Raw genomic sequence first — 22,305 nt, 5'->3', positions numbered from 1 at the left:
TAGAAAAATATTTTTTATGGTAAAAATTTTAAAATTATTTATTTTTATAAAATATAATTGTCTTATAAATAAAGTAATAACCTTTTCTTTTTCTCTTTCTGTCTGAAGAAATATTTAAGTGTCACTTTATAATTTTTTGCAACTTATTTAAAATTAGAGGAATAAAATGATAAAAATTAATAGGATAAACATAATAAAATTATTAATTTATTTTCTTTTAGTATCCTCTAAATTTTACATTCATTTAAAACAAAAATATTTTATATGTTAATTTGAATTAATTTAACGAAATATCATATAATTTTTAAGTTTTTAAAAAAATTTATAAATTTGATCTATACATGAAAAACTTTTTAATTTAACAATTAAATTCTTAAAATTTTGATATAGAACATTAATTATTAAATAGAATAAATCTATCAAGACTTACTCTTGAAGTAAGTAAATATTTTCTTCATTAAAAATGAAGATAATTTTATCACAAAATAAAAAATAATTAAACAATAAAATAAAATATAAAAAATATTAATATATTTATTATATTAGATATAACAACATAATTAAAATATAATTAATAATATATATTTTATAAAATTATTAATATTTTATATATAAAAAAATGAAAAAAAATTTAGTGGGGGCAAGTGCCCCCACTATGATTAACTTAGATCTGTCCCTACATATGGTTGTGGTGAAATGTTAGTCCTGTGTATCCTCTTCCTTTACTTCAGGTTCTACCTCTTCAAGAACATGTTGTTGTTGGGGTATATTGTTAATGACTTCAAGAAAAAATACTATGTCATTTCATCCTTTATTGTATAGTGTCAATTTGGTAGTAAATGGTTCACTCTAGTTTGAAATGAAATAAAATCTGCTATCATTGTCTTTAGTGATACATTGCATTGTCCTTAATAATACACTGTATAGCCTAACTGTTTAGCAATTTAAGTTATCAATTTTCATTGACAATATTACCAAATTCAGTGTTTGAAATGTTTTGTACCTTGGGTCTTTTTCCTTTCATGATTCACAACCGTGAACTATAATCATCGATCGTTTATGCTTAGCAATCTGGAACCAGAACGGCCCGTTCTGGTTGCACTTTTAGTGTATAAATTTTGCACCTAGAACGGGCCGTTCCGGATGCAAAATTAACACACAAAAAATGTAACCAGAACAGCCCGTTCTGGTTCCAGGTGTTTTCAAAAAAATTGACATTCACGTGACATCCACCTATGCATCTATGTGGCATCCACGTGGCCACACAGTTAACTTCGTTTAAATAATTTAGACGAAAGTCCCAAATTGAAACCAATTAATTTATTAGGGACCAAATTGAGACTAATTAATTTATTAAGGACCAAATTGAGACAAAAAATAAAAGTGGGACTAAATTGAAACAAACAATTATTATAAAGGACCAAAATAGGTTTTTAACCTATATTTTAACATATTAGATATAAAAAAACAATATTACAAAAAAGATTACATATAGTGTAATATAAAAAATGTCATTGTAGTCTATATTTACACATTCTAACAATATATTAATATATATATATAATATCTGTTAAAATAATTTTTAATGACAAGTACTATGTCTCTATAAAATGTGTATGATAATATATATATATATATATATATATATATATATATATATAAATGAGAAAGACTAAAATTTTAGTGGGAATAAATGCCTCACTCCCATATGCATGCATCCATCTTTGCCTATGCAATAATCATCTCTACTATTATCATTGCCGTCATTGCATCATTATCTTCATCATTATCTTCGCCATTACTATCATCACTACCTCTACCACCATGATTTTCATAATTGTTACATCATCATTATTACTATCATCACCACTATCATCCATACCACCACTCCTATCCAATCTATTCCAATTATTTAGTGACTTTTATATTACATTAATTTTGATGCATTAAATATTGTTAGACAATCTATTGGATTTGAAGATAAAAAAGGAATGGATTATTATATAATCATTTATTAATGATTCTTCCAATCCATTCAAGTCTTTATTATTTTAACCAAATAGACTGGAGTAGATTATCCTTAGATTGGCCAAATGAATCGCCAATAAATAGATAATTTTGTCATCCTAGTTTTTTACCACACAATTCACTACCCATATCGTTGCAACACCACCTCAGATCTTGGCATTCAAGCACAGAAGGGAATAGACTCCAAGAAAGGACAAAAATGGGCAACGAGATACATTTCTTCGTAATCTACCTACTTTTCTGACTTCAAAACCCCACTTGTTAGGTATCTGTCATTAATTTTGTTAGAATAAAAAAAATAAAAGAAAACTACATCCCCAATTAGAAAATTCTTTTTTTTTTCCCTTGAAAGATTCACGCCCTTCCACTCAAACGCTTACAAGACACGTTAATGGACAAAGTTCAAAGAACATGATGATTTATATGTTCTCTCCATAATCTGCTTCCAAAGACACAAACATTCTAAATTACACTCTGATACTCAGCATCTCAAGATCAGCCACATTCAACACACCAATTGGCTTCTAGCCTCCTGTACATCCCCTCACTTTCCACACTCGATCTGATATAAACACACCCTACCAGTACAACAAATTGATAACAGTAGCAGGATACTCCACTTATACATAAACCAACCTACCTCAATCAGATATTAAAGCAGGTTGTTCAAGTTTCACCAACTACCATGTCATTTGTTGCTCCTTGCATATTCAACCTAAAGGAGTGAATCAAGGTATGAATATTGCCTACGTCGGCCATACTCAAGAAGGCTACCGTAAGTGCGATCCCAGACCCCAATAAACAGGGACTCGGTGTCTGGACTGAAAGATATGCCTGATATCTCCCCAAAGAAATCAATTTCTTGTTCCTTCTCATACCCACTTTTTACATCATAGACATGTACAAAATCTGCAGGCTCTGCCACAACCATATACTGGCCATCCGAACTATACCTTATTGAACGGATGGCTCCAAGGTTGCTCTTCAGCACAGCTACTGACTTAGATAAATTCCGAAGGTCCCAAATCCGGCAGGTCTTGTCCTGGTTTCCAGTGGAAAAGGTCACGCCATCAGGATGCCATGATGATGCAAATGAATAATCAAAATGCCCGGATAATGGAACAATTGTCTGCAAAACAAAAAACATCTTATTAGCAAAATTTTCTGTTATAAGCTCTATTGGGATCCAACTGAATAAAGATTGATTGGTTGTTGGACATAAAGGGACAGCAGTATCCATTACCTTTCCATTTTGGGAGTCCACCAACATACCTTCAGGATTGTCTCCAACAATTAGAAGTAGTTTACCATCTGGGCTGAGAGAAGTATGCTGAGGTAAACGGAGTCAAGGGGGAAATATTAGAAACAAAAGGAAAGATAGAAAAACAATAACACCTATGATCCAACAGAAAGAATATCCAGATTACTACTAGCTTGTTAAATGACCATATTCCAAAGGCAGAGTTATTGACATTCCCATTCTTCTGTTATTTCTCAAAAGATGTTTTAAAATGGTAGTTAGAGAGGAGTGAGAATGGACAACAAAGATTGCCAATTGCCTCATTCATATTGTAGATGTGTGAGCAACTTGTCCTATTGAAAAACTTGCCCCTTAATGGAAGATAATGTAGTCAGATGAAAAAATATTGTAACAAAATTACCAAAGGAACAAAATTAAAGTATCCATTTATCAGTCTTGTGAGGGAAGAGGGGAAATAAAGAAAAGAAAATCTTAAGGACTCACATTCACTGGCCAAGGAAAACGAAATTGCTTAGAAAGCTGAAATTTCTCCATATCAAAGTCTCTGACTCCAGAATCATTATTTGAGGCTGTGAAATGAACTGCACCACTAAAAATCAGAAAACAAGTACATTAAACTAGGCACTTAGATCCAAAAATCAAAAGACAACCCCCAGGAGAAGGAAAACTATATACCTGGGAGAAGCATAAATATCAATGGCATTGGTGATAGCATTATCATCATAAGTTGTTCTCGTGCAAAAGCTAACACCAGGTCGATCTAGGTGCTGCATTCCAGTAACAAAGAAGGTGATAAAATCTTGATATCTGTTGATGGTTCTAAAACCAAGAACAATTCCTATGAGGGACAAGTTAGCAGCATCTAGCAGAGTATCTATAAAACCAAAGCATGTACAGTCCAATCGCAATAATCTATGAAAATAAGCATTTGCAAATGCCTAATGAAAAATAACATGAATGAAAAGATAATGCAACCAATGCTTGTGAAGAGAAGCTGAAAAATAAGACTAGGAAGAATAACGAAGAAGGAAGGGGTACCAAAACTAAGGTGCTTCACCCATATTAAATTAAATATGAAATAACAAGTTTCATGACATCAAAACCTGGAAGAGGCTGCTCAACTCATAGATCCTATAATTTAACTCATGATGCTAATAACAATGGTTTTGATACCATAATAATAACAAACCGAGGCAACCCACACCCAAAAGCTAACTCAAGGGAAGAGAATTGCCCAAATCTCATAAGGAATATTCTAATCATATACCTAAAATGTGGAACATCTTAACATGTTTCATGTTTAATTAATGCCCAGAGGTTCAGGAACACAATTTAAACTTAAAACAGTATCTACTACAGATTACAAAAGTAAACATCACTAAAAACAAGCAAATTGTCAAAATACCTTACAAATAAGTTCACCCTGAAATCCTCCTGCAACTAGAAGCTTCTCTTTCACTGCAAGTGTACTGACTTGAGTGTGAGTAAATCCTTCTAATAGACTTTCAGGATGTTTCTGACAATAAAAAGTGATAACTTGGAAGATTAAGACCATGACTGATCAATTTCATCATAAATGTATGCTATGAACAATCAGAAATCTATGGTATTCATTTAAACAAACATTATCATAAAGGATATTCACCTCTGATGGTGCAACGTGCCCTGAAACATTGAGTACTTCTGAACTTTTGCAAGTCAAAGAGGAATAATGCATTATTGAAAACTGTGACAAAAGGTATACATCATGCTTTGATGTAGCCCATACCAAATTCCTCAACTGCGCAACCATTTAAAGAAGAAATAATGTCAGTCAGCCACCCACAACAGCAAGATCATATCTCCTCAAAAGCCTATCCCAGGACCAATACTGCTTGAGATTTGCATACTAAGACAAACTGTGCAGCAGCTACATATCAGAAGTGTAGACTATCTGGATTTTATTTTATTTTTTTAATTTTGAATCTGTTCAAAGATTTTAAGAAATTTGGCTATCTACTTCAACATAAGGTGCATTAAGCACCAAAAATTGGTAGTGATAGAACTAATAAGCCCATGTTTTATTCTCATTTCAAAATCAGCAGGCTTTCATTAAGGAGGAGAGTTGTATAAAAAAGAGCCCTTTTTCAAAATTTAAAGCATGATCGAAACATGCTTAAAGGCTTACCTGAAAATGAAGAATTGTTGACTTTATTGATCTTGAATTTTTTCTGAAGTCATAAAATGAACATCCTTTTTTGGTATTCTTACAATCCTGTATGTTATAGATAATAATTGGCAGGTCAACATGGTGTTATTCTGTTATGCTTCTGAAAAATAACATGACTGAAAAAAGTTCTATAAAATATCAAAGAGGCTTGACTCATGTCAATTGTTACCTTTCCTGCCTTGTCCCCTGAACCAGGGATATTTTCATAATTTTTGTATTGCTCAAGCCTAGTTTTCCGATATCTTTCTCTAGTGATGCTAAGGCTATTCCAAGGAATTCCCTGGATGTCTTGTCCTCTTCTAGCCTGAGCAGCTGTAACTACCTTACCACTCTGTAACAACACTACAATATTAGTCCTAGAAATCTAAAGATAACCTTATACATAGTTGACATTTGCTTGACGAATCACTCAAGTATGAGGAATGTAATTTGACACCACCACTAATTGCTAATGATTAACCACAATAGGAAACATATTCATCAACATCATATTCATAAAACAGCACAAACTGAAAACTGCAAAACAGCACTTTACAAACCGAGTTATCATATTCATCTGTGTCAGACTCTACACCACCCCGTTCTCTATTAATAGATTCATCCTCCATGTCATCTTCTACATCTTCCATTTCACATTCATCCGCCATATATTCAGTATCACCCTCTTGGTGATTGGACATGTTCTGCCCAACTAATTAGAGCCTACAATAACAAGAATTGGAAAAAAGATAGAAAATAAGCGGCAAACACTAGTCCAGCGTGAGCAACAATTGGGTCCAAAAGTTTAAATGTTTAAGTAAAAAATAAATAAACAACTTCCAGAGTTAAATTATCACCAAACAAGGACCTCTGCGTTGAGTAATGATGGAAAACAAGCATCAAATATTATTCAATTTTATACCTAATGTTTCAATAATTGGAAACTCATATAAGTATAACCATGATTGGCATGTGCTACAACTAGCTATTTCTATGAACCTATTGAAAAGAAGGCAAATACTAAAACACAAATAATTTTTATACAACCCAGAAGTTAGGGTTCCAATAACATACCATCCAAAATCATACAAATGAAATCAAGGACATTTAAAGTTTAAAAAAAAAATTGAACAGATTTTTCTTTCCAAATTCATCTAAAATTTAATAATCAATAGACAACCCAGATGTTAGGGTTTCGATACAATAAAGCCCAAAATTTTATACCAAAAAAGAAAAAAATCAAAGGCATTTTATTTACTATAATTTCTCAAATTCATCTAGAATTTGCCGATAATTGCATATGAATATTACAAAACACAACATAAACTCATTGTTACCGGAATTTAATATATTTGACACGTAAAAATGAAATTGGAAGAGAGAATAGTTGAGCAGAAAAAGAAACGAAGAAATTGAGAGAAGGAAAAGGGCCAAAGGAAGTGAAAATTTGAAATTTCAGAGGATGCGAACCTTTGATGGAAGGAGCTTATCGATCTCGGTACTCACAAATGCAAATTAACGAATAATATAAATAAATAAAGATTATTAGTCTTTCTATTTTATTTTATTTTATTTTAGTGATTAGAATTTTGGGAAGAGAGCAAGAGTTGAAAAAAAAAAAGGTGATAGCGTAGGGTAAAGTAATTGGATCGCGAGAAAGCATGGAGAAGAGAGAAATATCGAAAATGATGGTGTGCTATTGTTTTATTTTGAGATACACCCAAAAATAGAAAGAGAGTGGAGCCATTAAATTATTCCACGAATATTTTTTTCAAAAAATTGAGTTTTAATGTTTTAATATTAAATTTTATTAATTCAATTGTTGAATTAAAAAATTTCATTAATATTTTGTTTGGAGGAGTGGGAGAAATTGAAAGAAATGAGAAGAAAAAAAATAGGTGAGAATTGGTTTTATAAAAAATACGTAGAAAATTAAGTAGAATAAAGTGAAATTTGTAATTGTTTGATAGAATGTAATTGAGTGAAAATAAAAGAAAAATAATATTTTTAAATTATTTAGACAGTTATATTTTTACTTTTATTAACTTTTTTAAAATATACATTTAGATAATGATGTATGGTAATCCTATTTAAGCATTTGAGAAAATTTTCACACAAATCAAATCATAAGAAAATAAAATAAAATTTCGTAAAATATGACTCAGAGAGAGAGAACTTCTTTTTTCTTTCCCTTTCTCTTTTTCCTTTCATTTTTCACTTAGGTCTTCCTTCCTTCCTTACTATTTTCACAGTTGATCACTAAAAGAGGTGAGGAAGTCTGAGCTCTGAGGTTGGGAACTTCAAGCAGTGGTGTGCAAGGGTCATCTTCTCTTTCCCTTCTTTTACCTCGAAGTTCTTCGTTCTCTTCTTCTACTTCAAAGAGCTCGGAATCGAGGTGAATGAAGCTAGACTTGTTTTCTATGGAATTTGTGTAAGAAAATGTTGTTTGAATCATAGAAATTATGACTAGATGGTTGGATCTTGAAGGAAAAATGAGTGTGTTAAGTTGGGTGTTCTTGATGCAAGTTAACGTGAATTAATGATTTTGGTAAAGTTATTATTGCATGTTGTTTATGTGGTTAGAAATGAATTATTTTTTTATGCATATGTGTTGTTTCTACTATTGCATGTTGAGATTGTCTGAGTTTCATGTGTGGAGAGCTAAAATTGCGAAAAAGAAATGTGGTCTCTATCATGAAACTATTGAGCAGTTTGGAAACCGCTGAGCACTTTTCGTGTACTGGAAATAGGTGAGGCTCTGTTAAGAAAATCGTTGAGTGTTTTGGAAATTGTTGAGTGCTTTTTGTGTATTGGAAATAAATGAGTCTCTATCAAGAAAACCACTAAGCATTTTTATGTACTAGAAATAGGTGAGTCTCTGCCAAGAAAATCGCTAAGTGTTTTAGGAACCGCTAAGCGCATTTGCATATGGAAAATAGGGGGTGTCCTTGGAAGAAAACCACTAAGTGGTTTAGAAATCGTTGAGCGCTTTTGAAACCGTTGAGTGCTTTTTAGGTACCAGAATCATGTGTGTTTTTGGAAGGAATCCACTAAGCAGTTTTGGAACAGCTAAGCGGTTTGGTGTTTTCCGAATTAGACTTTGTTGTCTTCACAAAATTTATATCCTTGGATGTTAGCTTTCCAATGACGTTGGAATCACCTAAAAAAGAGGTCTAGAACTCCAGTTATGACTTTTTTAGTGACCAAAGGTCAAGTTGTTAGTATTTAGGTAACCATTGTGGTTTTTACAATTTTCAATATGGTAGATGATGGATTTAGGACCTGAGTTCTTCATGAAAGTTATAGAGAATCTTCTTGTATTTCATATGAGATAAGGATAAGCATGATAAGAGTAATAGAACTCCTTATGCGCTATTTTATGTGAAGTTTTCCATTTTACAATAATTGATTTGGTTAAATTGTATTAATTATTGAAAAATGATTAAGTTGTAATTTGTTATAGTTGCTTAAGTTGATTTATGACATTGTTTTCTCAAGATGTTAATGTTGTAAAGATGTATGTTGTTTAAGTTAACATGATGTGAAGTTAAAAGTTGAGTCGAGTAGTATGTCATGAAGTTCTGTAATTGTGTTAGAATTTTATATAAATAATGTTTATGTGTTGTTGAGATGCATGTTGGTCATAGTGTTGTAAATGAGTTATGGTGATGGTGATATGAGTTGAAAAGTTGTGTGTTGATTGAGTTGTTGTGTTGAAAATTATAATGAGTTGTTATGTTGTTGAGTTGTGTTGTTGAGTTGTGTTAACCACTTAGGACTAGAGGAGATATTTTTTAAAGTTGCATATCCCATTATGTGAATATTGTATTGTAGTGCTCTGAAAACCCAATTTTTTTAAAAATCCTTTTTGGGAAGTTGACCCTTGAAGTGGATATTGTGTTGTCACTCCTTAGGACTTTGTTAGTATCGTGTGTGGACAAGGTCAAGGAAAACGTATATTAAGCAACCATAGTATAGGGGTTAGGTCAAACTATACTGATTACAAGTGACCAACCAAGTAAAGTACGAAGTCGGAAACTTAGTTCCTAACTGAGTATCGATATATTGTAGTGTTTCGAGGATAGTTGGTGGAGTAATTCCATAGGAGGCTTAGTTAAGTTAGTTAATGTCGTGGTAGACCTGTATCCAACTGTTCTATCCTAACATTAGTACTATACTTCCTTGTTTAAGTGACAACATCTAAGAAACTGAGTTGTTGTGTTATGGATTTATATCCAATTTGTCGTTGATCTAACAAGCTCAAAAAGATCATCCTATACTCGATTCAGTAGGATCAAACTACTTAAACTACTCACTCTATTATTGAGATTCATGGAGTGGTGAATCAACTCAAACTTGGAGAATAAAGGTTTTGATGATAACAAAATGTGGATTATGAGAATCAAAGCTGACCAAGAATATCAACAAGTCAAAAACAAAGTCAAGAAGAAAATATGACTATTATGATGTGTAATAGGGATAGCTCATAAGTTGTATTGTTTTGTTGAGCTTATTTTGCATGTGTGTGCTTTGTGCATGAGTCAATCTTTATTTAATCTGACTAAGAGTGAGTATGATGATGAGTTAGATACTTGAAAAGTTATTTTGAGATATAAAACAGAGTTTTTGAAAACTGACTCAAAATAATCGATTATTATTAAATATAATGATTATTCCAGCAACAGGTGAAAAGGATGTCTTGCTGTAATAATCGATTATTTGTGAAATAATCGATTATTCTAGGAATCACTCTCTAGAATAATCGATTATCCTACAAAATAATCGATTAATTTGTTCTTGGTTGATTTCCAGAAATCATGAAGAATAAAATAATCGATTATCCTTTAAAATAATCGATTATTTGGTTCTGAAAATGTTATAAATAGTTTTCACACTTTGAAACTTTAGAACAAGAAAGAAAAAAGAATGAGTTAATAATCAAAAAGGAGAAAAACATTATTGTGAAGTCTTTGTGACCTTCTTAGAGTGTTTTCTTTGTGAAACCAAGAAGTAAAACATTTTGTGAAATGCTTTGTAAAAGATCACCATCATCATCACATTCTTGGAAGAAAATGATTGAGATTTGCTTCTGAATTCACAATCTGATTTGTTCAGCTTCCAGGTGAATTCGTTCCTTTAATTCTTTGTGAAAAATTGTAAATCTTGAGTAAGTGTCTCAAGTGGTAAGGAATTCTTGTAGTGGAGTTTCTACAAGAGGTGCTTTCTTGGGGTCAAGAAAGTGGTTATCTTGAATGTAGGAGTATATGCATGTGTGGTATGCTTGTAAAACTTTTTCATTGAGATAGTGGAACAAATCTTGATCAGGTTATGATTGAGGACTGGATGTAGGTCACATGTGGAGTGGTTGAACCAGGATAAAAGACTTGTGCATTCTTCTCTTACCCTTATCTTTTACTTTGAGTAATATCTTGGTTGTGTGTTAAAGAGAATAATCTTGATTAACATGTTTGTATGCACAACATTGCTTTAAACTGAATCAAAGTGTTGCATATTGATTGTTCTTAACTTTGAACTTTATCAAAGATTAATCAAAAAAGCATATAGGACTCATTTTCACTAGCAAGTCTTTTAAGGAACTTCTTTGAAAATTCATATTAGAAAAGTTTGAATTGAAATAAAGATCCTAAGAAATCTGAAAGTTTTTAAAGTGTCATAGAATCCAATTCACCCCCCTCTTGGATTGGGCCATTCTTTTCTAACACCTATGTTGTAAGATATCTCCTAGTTGAAATGTGTGACGACACATATAATTGTTGTGTTGAGTATGTGTTGAATTGATTGTGTTGTACATATGTTGTGTTGAATTGTGATAAAATGTGTTGTATATTATGATGCTTTGTTACTGTATTATCAAAGACGAGACGATAATGTGATGTTCCTATGTTGTGTGTGTATGTGTGTGTGTATATATATATTATTTATTTTCCTAGATTACCCTTGCATGTTTTCATGTGATTTGAATTGTGATAATCATACGTGGTATGAGAGCAAGACAAAGATAGGACTGGAGTGTCATAGTGGAGGTTACATAGTGGCACTAGAGCTAGATGTTTCGTAGACTACCTATTAGTGATGGAATTTTGTGTAGATAATTATAGTTGCTTTACTAACAACTTATTTGTGTGTGTATATATATATACACACACACATATATGCAAGATCATTGTATGCGATGTTGTATTATAGTATATGATATTTAGTTAGTTGTTGTGTCATTTAGTATAAAGATCATGATGGGTCATTACAAATCCACACGTGTTCACCATAATATCCTTTCAAATTCACTTAAATCCTCTCTTTGAAATACAATTATTTTTATTTTCTTAATAATTTCTCATTTTTTCCTCCATTTTCTACTACATCATCTCCTCATACATATCATAAGTAATACTAATGATGAGATATTTTGCATTCACATGATGTGAAAACAAATACATTTAGCTAAGAATTTTCTATTAAAAAATTCTTCAAATTAAATACAATCACACAATAATGTGAACATAATTAGTTTATTACTTAGTTGGAATACCCATAGCATGGCAAAACAAAAAAGTTTTAATAAGTAAATTATATATAATTTTTTACAATTTTTTTGTTAGTTTTTAATATATTTTTTTGCAATATATGAAAATAAAAAAATAAAAAATATATTTTAAAAATAGACACAATATTCTTATAAAAAATAGAAGTAAATATTGATTATAATATTACATAATTGGGTCTATTTGGTTTTCAAAGGAAGAAAAGGGGAAGGGATTTTAATAGGGAATGGAAGGGAAGAAAAGGGAGCAAAGAAAATGACAAGAAGGTAACTTTTTTCTTATTTGTTTTAAAAAGGGATGAAGGATATTTTAAAAATCAATTTAATTTTGTATATTTATAATTTTAAATTATTAATATAAATAAGAATATTTTTATATTATACTAAAAATATTTAAAATCTCTCTCCTTGTCTCCAAATCTCCCTATATTGTGGAGAGTTAAAATTGGGTTAGGAAAAATTTTGCTTCCTTTTCTCCCCTTATAAAATTTGAAGCAAATAAAAAGGACTTTAAAAATCTCTCTCCTCTCCTCCGTTCCACTCCAACCAGTCATTATGTAAATATCAAAATTATATAAAATTTGACATATAAGATTGTTTAATTAATATCAAAACATTTAACAATTAAATTAACAAAAATATAAAAAGAGTTACTGAAGAGAATAAATTTATCTATAGTTTATCTTAGGTTTTTTTAGAAAGACTATATTTTTTTTCCTAAAGTCAATCTTATATAAATTGAATAAATTCACTATGAGCTACGATATTTTCCCACTATATATTTAACACAATAACATGCATAAGAAAAATGTTTTGATTTTATATACATGAGACATATTCAGTGACATAAGAAATCATGGTAGAGCGATGGCAGAGCGACCTTGCCAAAATCATGGCCAAGCGACCTTTGTCATTTTGGAGCACAAAAATGGAATTTTGGGGAAAGAATTGTCTACATTATCATGCCCCTACGCATCAAAAAGGGATGCCCAACACATGAACAATGATATTGAGTTTTAAGTTTTAAACTTCAAATCTTAATTTGTTTTCAAATTATGGAGGGGGAAATCCCTTGTGTATAAACAATTCCAGTTGTAGGTGTGTTGTGTGGAAATAATTCATTTGTTTGTATAAGGTCAAGTGAAAAAAAATGTTTAATAAGTTTGATTATGTTTTAGAGGCTACTCTCAAAAAGGAGCATTGGAAGATTATGGTTAGGACTATTCATCACTAGCTAGTATTTGATTTGTCTAAGCCTAATCGGTTTAGACTAGAGTTGGTTCTCATCAATTCTAATGTTCTTATTAAGTGATTTTTGTTCAAAGTAATTTAAAGTAGTGTTAGGTGTATTTGATTGTGTCTTAATGATGATTTTTATTTGTTTTAAGGAGATAGAATACAAGGTTCTATTAAAAGGACTTTTATTACATGTTTTAGAAAAAACCTACATGAAGGTGTTGTATACTCTATCCAAATTTTTGGGGTTTTACCTAATGATGGTACTTACAAGACTTGCCACCACATGTACAAAATTAACTTCTATTTCTTTTTTCTTACCAAGGTAGCATTGTTGGATAATGGTTTTTTCTATTAAACATGTTTTTTCTATCTATAAAACTTTAACTTGATATCTTACTTAAGAGATTGAATTGAATTTCTTTTGGACCAATGACTTGTGTAACACTCTAATAGGTCACTACACTTGATATAACTCATCTACAACGTAACGAAAAACATAAACATCATCTATCCTAAGATTAACATGTAAGTAGTACCTTAATATTCATACAACAAATATATGTATAAGGTGCAAAAAAACATAAAAGCAAATCCCGCCAATCAATTGAAAACATAAATGCCTTTTATGGGATTATAATAATCCATGTACATATATGTGTGACACCCTCTACCCCAACATACATATACAGTAATTAAAATAAATAAATTTTTCATCAATAAAAATTAAATTTCCAGCCACGTAAGGGTAAAGAGTTCACATTCATAAACTTAATCCAAATAACATGCCAGTAAAATTACAAAGAAATAAAACTGAATTTTCCAAAATAATTTAATAAGAACATCTTAAACTAATCCTATCTATGTCCTGATGTCACATGTCCTATCAGAGCAAAACCCAACATAGAATCCTAAGCTTCATCACCAACATCCACAGCCTCACGCTGATGATCACCTGAATAATAGTCAAAGCAAAACAACACGAGAAAAGGGAGTGAGAAACATCTCACTCTGGCTCACAGTGTAGAAATGTATGTCGAATAGCCAAACACAAACAAAACAAGTATAACATAGATAAGTTAATAATAACATCACACTCATCCAAGACATAAACCATCACTTTATCATATAACATTAAAAATGCATAAGTATGGACACGGACTACATATTATCATGCATGTGGCGTCATTAAAACATCACATGACATATTGCCGCTAGCAATACACGAAGAGTAGTCTAGGAGTACATGTTGGGTCACACCCTCTGCGCACTCTCACTAGAAGGATATATTACCAGAGTCTCGTCGGGATAGCTAAGCCGCGCAAGATACATCCCATGCACACAATGGGCGAGACTGGGACTTCCAAACCGAGCTATCCCTAAGGACTAATCCCCAAAGCTTTTACACTAAGGGGCCTTCTCTGGCGATGTATTCCATATCGTACCCTTAAAACACTTATGCAAATGATGCATGTCAATCAAGACTCTATGCATTCTCATATCATATTATCATTTCCATTGGTCATTTCACATTATCACATTTCGTCATCATATTTCATTATCACATTTCATATCTCATGTCTCAATCACATTTCACATTATCTCATCATATTCACAAAGCCTCCACAGAGCACTTTAATTTATATCAAAACTCGTTTATTTATAAAATTAAATACATATTTTTACATCTCATCAAACAAGGAATATAACAGAACAATCAGAAATCAAAATAGGAACCCATAGAGATCTCAAATCATACAATTAATTGCATATAAGAAAAATTATAAGCAAAACAGATACAATTGGGAGAAACCCCTCATACATGAGCATACAAAAAATACAACAAACATAGGATTGGGGGCCAATCCCACTACCCAGCATATAATCCCACACCAAGAGCGAGGTTTCTCACTCCCCCCTTACCTCGATAAGTAGGAGCCGAATCTTGTTGGTCGCCCCCTCTAGGTTCCCCTTCGTCTTTAGAGAGAAAGGAGGAAAAAGATTAGAAAATGAAAAAAAATGCATTTTAGAGAGCGCAAAACGCTTTATTTATAGGCATCAGGCCGTGACCAGAACGACCTGTTCCGAATCCAGAACGGCCCGTTCTGAGCCCGTAGACCACGTACAAAAGCCTCTCCAAGAACGGCCCGTTCCAAAACCAGAACGGCCCGTTCTGGGGTTTTCGGAACAGCCTGTTTCAATGTGGAACAGTCCGTTCTGGGTCAATATTTGTTCTTTTAAAATCACATCCGGAACGGGCCGTTCCCAAAGTGGAACGGCCCGTTCTGGGTTAAAATTTTACCCACGCATGGTTGATTTGGAACGGTCCGTTCCCAAAGTGGAACGGTCCGTTCCGGGGCTATGACAATCCAAAATTACTAATTAATAAATAAATAAATAACATATATATATATATATATATATCAAATTAAAATAAAATATCAATACAATTTAAAACATGATCTTCTTCAAATAATAATTTTAACAAAATATCATAATTAATAATATTATAAAAAAATAATTTTCATAAATAATTATTATTAAAAACCTTTAAAAATTCAATCAAACTCATTTAATTAATCAAAATAATTATAAGGAAATAATCTTCATAAATACCAAATAAATAATAATTATTCGTAGTATAAGTAGAAAAATTTTGGGTGTTACAATATGTATATATACAAGTATAATATCAATACTAAAAACATAAATCCTAAGTATCGATCAAACGTCTCTAATATAAGGTTGTATCATTAGAGTTGCACAAAATGTCATTTCTAGCATGATCATCCAACCGTGCTCACCCTCCTACCTAATCTTTATATGCTTCCATACGAAGTATGATCATCATAGTCTCACACATGAAAAAGCAAGGATAAGCTTGTGAAAGAAAACAACCTAACAACTTTATCAACTTATACAACATTTCAACATTACAACTTATGCATCGTCACAAATTTTCAACTTTGGAGATCTCTTACAATTTAATGAGCAATTTAAGTGACTTAATTTTACCGAATTACAGTGTCTGACTTGTTATATCTAGGTTAAGTATAGAACAACTTGAAGTATGATGATTTGTTTAATAACTTAATTTGGTTTCTCAGATTTTTTCACTTACAATAGGGAGGTCCAATGCTACTATCAGGATTAAAGTAGCTTGTGTGTAAGCTTATCGTGACATTAGCATGTATTAATTAAGCCATGTATGCAATTAGCTCGTCGTCTACCCTAAAAATATGCATCCACACTAGGCAAGCATACATTCTCGTTGAGCAAGAACACAAAGTTTCACCATGGAAATTGCTTTTTTCTCAACAAATTCGACCACCATCTACCTTCTCTACCACATGCAATCTATCAAATCATTCTAAACATCTTAAACAAAATAAATCCAACATCAAAATCAACATGCAACGAGAACCTATCACACATTCAACATCCTTGGGTTTCAAGTTTTCCTCCTTTTAAAACCCCAACTTCACCACTTAAATAAAAAAAAATATCAACATATAATCATCAATAGGCTAAACAACAACAATCCACAACTTAAAGCAACTTAAGAAATCAATCAATAAACTTTCCTTACCTCAATTGCTTCTCATAAAAAAGGAAAAAAAATAAGAAACAAGGAACTCCCAAAACCCTCAAGGTCAACTTCTCCACACAAATCCAAGCTTCTCTACTAGAATTCTAATTTCTATAAAACAGTTTCAACTTTAGGGGGGAAGATCTAGATGCTCTTGGTGAAGTCAAAAGAAGAAATCATCTTCCTTGGCCCAGAACTTATCTCTTTAAACTTCTCTCCAAAATTCAAATAAATGAATGTATGAAGTTCGTGTTCTTTAAAATTCTTATATACTTCCCTTGTCTCTTGGTCAACTTTAACATCAACTTAACTAATTTTAGACAACTTAAGTCTTAAGGATTGTTTAACTCTTAAAGTTCAAACAACATCTAAACTCAACATAACAACATATAACATCATAAATCAACATGACATGTCATCATGCAATAAAAGTATAAAACAAAAAATGTTGCAACAATTAATACTGATAAAAAAATACTAACATCACAATTGTGACACCCTTACTACCCCGACACATATATCAGAAAATTATAATAATTTTCAGAAGGTTTAAATTTTCTAAGTTAGTAAAAGGGTTCACATAAAAATTCAACAATCACATTAATAGAGATATAAAACATAAAACACAATAGTTTTTACAAATTGTTTTCAAAATAATATTACAGTACCAAATTCACACGAATATTTCGCTCCTAAAATCCTTTGCCCCGATGTCACAATATCAGAGCATTTCCCAAAATAAAACTGTTGGCATCCTATATGCCACTTGCAGCCGGATCCTCTCCACCTAAAATATCCACAATTTATACGGTGAGAAAAGAAGATATCTATATGCAAAGTACATCCAAACACAACATATATAACTTCATCATAACTCATTATTTAAAATATTTGCAATATATAGATGTATATATAATTTATCAATCATTCATCATTTTCACATTTCAGTTCTCATTTCACATATATATGTCAATCTCATAATATCACATCAATATTTCATACCAATCATAAAATTATTTCCACATCCATAACCATAACTCATGCCGATCTCACCATTAATAATATCATTTCCATGTCCATCATTCACAATTAACACTATGCCAAGACCTTGCCACATCTGACACAAGTGATACGGGTTAATTGCCTCACTCAACCCACACCAGACCAGGGTCATGCCCTCCCTGTAGCATCACTTACCCAGGGGCCATGCCATCCCTAATCATTTGGTGTGAGGAAACACAATCACATTACAATCAATACAATCTCTTGCAATTAACCCTATGTCAGGGCTGCCATAAACGACATAAATGGTGGTGTTAACTGTCTTACTCATCCCACGCCATGCTAGGGTCACGCCCTCCCTGTAGCACCACTTACCCAGGGGCCGTGCCGTCCCTAGTCATCGATGTGAGACACCACAATCACAATCAAAGTCACATTCATACATCCTTTCATCTTATAACTCAAATTCATATCACGTACGCAATTCCATATCACATAGATAACAGATAAGCTCAATATAATAGGGTTTACATACCCCTCAAGTAATTCACATCAATATCATTAATTCTTCACAAGTAATATAACCATAACTTTCATTAATATAATAATCAATAGAATAATTAATATAAACAGTAAAACCCCTCATTATTCCAATATCTAGCTCACGGCATTTTCCTACAATTTTGTTCTTTCTCCCAGATCATCATCATTCCTACAATTTAGCATATTCATAAACCTCAACACATATAATTTTAATGAAACTAATAATTTTCCAAATAATAATTATAATCTTAAGGAGTTCTTCCTCTACCCAATTCCCTCATGTACTCTACATATAAATAATCCCCTTTTCCCCCGTACCTGGTTAACTAGAAATTAGGCTAGAACCTCCTCTTCTTAGATAGGGACCAGAACTGAAAATAGACCAGAGCTTCCTCCTATGGATTCCTCTTGGTCTTCAAAGAGAAGAAGAGGAAATGAGAGAGAGTAGAAGAGAAGAGAGAATGAGAATTGAGGGATGGTTTGCAATGGAGAAGTGAAGGGCTATTTATAGCCTTCATAACACATTAAAATATAAGTAAAATGGGCTTAGTGGAGTAATATGAAATGAATTAGTGGAGTTGGTGGAGTTGGTAGAAGAATTAGTGGAGTTATTGGATGAGTTAGTGGTGCTGGTGGATGATTTAGTGGACACGTTCTTAAGCACGATGATTTAGACCTTCTAGATGGCCGAATTTGGTCAGGTGGTCTTCATGAAAGTTTTAGCCGTGGCTGTTATCTTTTCAGTCGTTTTGGAATCACCGAAAAAGGAGGTTTATAACTCCAGATATGACCGTTTTAGTGAATAGGAGTCAGGCTGCCAGCGTGAGTCAAAGCTGTTGCGGTGTTTAGAATATTTAACATGGTAGATGAAGGAATTTGAAAATGGTTTCTTCATAACAGTTATACTATTTTCTCTTAGCTTTCCATTGATACCAATTTTGCATCATTTGGACCATCACAGCTCAAGTTATGCCCCAAACACCGGGACTTGTCAGTCAGCCCAGCGAGAATTGGTTCTTAAAAAAAATTCACAACTATCTAATTAGGCCCAACTACACACTTATCTTTTTAAAGCCTACAATTAAACATAAATGGAGTGTAAATACAATTGAAGTAAAAGATAATCACCAAATTATGACCAAATATTGTGTAATAATAATAATAGTAATAACCATTTTGAAAACTGGGATGTTACAACAATAATGTTATTTTTTATCATAGGCAAAAAAAAAAACCAAACAAGTATTTATTTAAATTTTTATTTAAGCAAATGAGTAATTTGCTCAAAGTGCATATCTAAGTTTTAAACAAATTATCTAAAATGAAAAATATCAGACACATAGCAATTATTATTTTTATTAATTAATAATTAATTTTTAGCATAATTGAAAGATGAACAAAATAATACTGAAATTTAAGATCGACAAATGTAACTAATAGCTTTATCTCTTTCTTAGAATGCATTAATAATTAATAATTATTTAATAATTAAATATTATATTGTTAAGAGTTAACAATATTGAAAGAATTACGATTCTTATTACTGTACAAAATAAAAGATATTTGATTCACGTTACAATTTTTAATAAATTACTTCAATAAATTATAATATCTAAATCTAATATATTTCATTTTTTCAAAAAATAAATTATTAAAATAAATTAACAGTTAAAGTTATTAATCTTAAAGAAATTGAAATATTGTTTACAATAAATTATAAATAAATAAAAAACTTCACCTTTTTTTTATATAATTTTTACATATTTAAATTATTTTTATATTTAAATAAACATGAGTATTGCATCTTGTTTTTAACTCAATGAAGAAAAAAAAATCATTCTAACTAGCGTTAACTTTCGGAACAAAAGGACTCCTCAAATTCTAGAAATATCCCCTAATTATTAGGCATGTTGAATAAAATAGTTAACTTTAATTGTCGGAAATTACGATTAATGAATGAATAATTGAATAGAATATGCCCACGCGTTGATAATGTTGCGACTTCTTCCAATTTTCAAATCCAACTACCCTCCTTCATTCAACACTTTGGATTTTACTTTTCAATTTTCATACCTTATTCTTTCCAATTTTCCTTCTATAAATATATTTTTTTATTCCACTAAAATTACAATTATAACCACAAAATTTAAATTGTATATCTTATTCTAACTCTTATTATTAAGCCATTCTATGAATATAATATAATAATAATATTAATAATAGTAGGATGTTGTAATATGTTTTATTGATAGATAAATTGCATTTGACATTTACTCTAAGCAATTCTTTTTATAAAAATCAAATTTGAAGTTTGTAATATATTTTTTTAATAAATAAATTTCATGTAACATTTACTTCCTATAATACTTTTACAAGAATAACTTGGGATTTTGGCTTGATTTTTTTTTTATAAAAAAAATTATAATATTTTATACTACTTTATAATACTACTTTTTATAAAATATTTTATAAAAAAAATAAACTCAGTACACTTATTAATTATTACCCTCTCTTATCGTGTGTTATTTTAACTAGTAATAGTATCTCTCGAATTTGTCAAATAATCCCACAAAATCTAGTGCATGAACACAAGTCACCCAAACACTACTAGTGCTATGGTGGATACAGCTTCCTCCTTCATATTTGCAAAAGTAAAAAATGATTATTTTTTTTAAAGGATCGTATTGAATTAAATATAAAAGATAAAACATCAAAATGAACAATTTAAATAAAAGACTAAAATAAATTTAAAAAATAAGATAAATGACCAAAACTATAATTTAGTTTGTAATTAAGAAGGATAAAAATATATTGTCTTATTTCATTAAAAAAATAAAAAATGTTAACAAATACATTAAATTCTAGATACAAAATAAATTTTAATAATATTATTAAAATTGACAGGGTTAAGAAATAATAAAATACAAGAGAGAAAAATAGAGATAAGGGAGGGAGAGAGAAAGAGAAGGGGAAGGGGAGAGGGAGAGGTGGAGTAAGAGTGAGAGAGACAACCAGAGAGTGAGAGATAAAGGGAGAGAAATAGAATGAGAGATTTTTAGAAAAGATGAATCCTAGCTATGTGTATATTTTATGTTTTAAAAAAGATATTATGATCTTTTTACATACATAAAACCTTTTCCTTAACTTGAAAGTTGTATTTCCAATCTCACAAAAATATTTTTGTGAGAAAGTGTGATAAAAATGATTCTCGAGAAATTATATCTCATGATATTTTTTTTAATAATCATTCAACATGAGAAACTAAGATTCTCAATTTAAGATTTATAATAAAGTAAAAAAATTTGCATACCAAACATCCCTTTTGTATTTCCAATCACTAGGGCTTTCATGGTTTAGTTCATTACATTAATTCAATTCGATCCAAAGAGACTTTTGATGGGTTAAAGTTTTTAACAAGTTAGATTTGATGCGTTCTAAAGGCAAGTTTGGTATCCTTTAAGTTCTCCCAACTCAGTCCAACATTATGCATTTAATATTATTTTTTAAAATATTTATGTGTAGACAATATTACTTCTCAACTTTATAAATAATCTTGTGTAACATGATATTATGTTTATACTTATACTTAAAATGAATATACCTTAATAGTAGTTATTTAATTTTTCAATATAACTACATGTAATATTATAATTAATTAGTAGGGTCGAGATACTCTAAATCTCTATATTTATTTAAAAGTATTTAAAAATTATTAATATTTATTGAATCAACTGATATTATGTTTAGTCTTTAAACATTAAGATCTTAGGTTCTAGTCCTAGGTTTAGTTAATTTTTATTATTTAAAAATTTAAGAATAAAATAGTTTAAAAATTTGTAAAATTTTATATTCAAATTTCTATTATTACAATTTTTATAAATAAATGATTGAAAAAT

General features: G+C 30.8%; 1 protein-coding gene and 1 long non-coding RNA gene across 3 annotated transcripts; both read right to left on the bottom strand.

Annotated features, from left to right (window-relative positions):
* Nucleotides 1-2,429: 2,429 nt before the first annotated feature.
* Nucleotides 2,430-7,124, bottom strand: LOC109805862 (putative WD repeat-containing protein C2A9.03). Of its 2 annotated transcripts, none has more exons than XM_020368116.3 (10): nucleotides 6,948-7,124; nucleotides 6,038-6,200; nucleotides 5,668-5,829; nucleotides 5,457-5,543; nucleotides 4,935-5,069; nucleotides 4,695-4,805; nucleotides 3,965-4,056; nucleotides 3,773-3,878; nucleotides 3,272-3,358; nucleotides 2,430-3,157 (listed from the first exon to the last, which is right to left on the bottom strand). In XM_020368116.3, the coding sequence occupies exons 2-10, from the start codon at nucleotides 6,176-6,178 to the stop codon at nucleotides 2,744-2,746; spliced, it is 1,335 nt and encodes a 444-aa protein (XP_020223705.1). In that variant the 5' UTR covers nucleotides 6,179-6,200; nucleotides 6,948-7,124; the 3' UTR covers nucleotides 2,430-2,743. The 2 variants fall into 2 exon arrangements, with proteins under 2 accessions (XP_020223705.1, XP_020223706.1); XM_020368117.3 differs by having other exon boundaries at nucleotides 6,815-6,950.
* Nucleotides 7,125-13,878: 6,754 nt separating this feature from the next.
* Nucleotides 13,879-19,510, bottom strand: LOC145952869 (uncharacterized). The gene is made up of 3 exons (XR_014430360.1): nucleotides 17,533-19,510; nucleotides 15,199-15,252; nucleotides 13,879-14,230 (listed from the first exon to the last, which is right to left on the bottom strand). It is a non-coding gene; the product is annotated as an uncharacterized LOC145952869 (long non-coding RNA).
* Nucleotides 19,511-22,305: the final 2,795 nt, after the last annotated feature.

The sequence above is a fragment of the Cajanus cajan genome, chromosome 10 (genome assembly GCF_000230855.2).
Source record: "Cajanus cajan strain Asha chromosome 10, NIPB_CcT2T_4, whole genome shotgun sequence".
NCBI lineage: Eukaryota > Viridiplantae > Streptophyta > Magnoliopsida > Fabales > Fabaceae > Cajanus > Cajanus cajan.
Note: the sequence above shows the minus strand (reverse complement) of the source record. Positions and strands in the feature narration are given on the sequence as shown.

What these genes read in the sequence shown, in the direction of transcription:
- LOC109805862 (XM_020368116.3), bottom strand. Translation starts at nt 6,178, where the DNA reads ATGTCCAATCACCAAGAGGGTGATACTGAATATATGGCGGATGAATGT. An exon ending in CAGGGGACAAGGCAGGAAAG is followed by an intron (nt 5,544 to 5,667) that starts GTAACAATTGAC and finishes TATAACATACAG; the next exon opens with GATTGTAAGAATACCAAAAA. An exon ending in GATATTTATGCTTCTCCCAG is followed by an intron (nt 3,879 to 3,964) that starts GTATATAGTTTT and finishes TCTGATTTTTAG; the next exon opens with TGGTGCAGTTCATTTCACAG.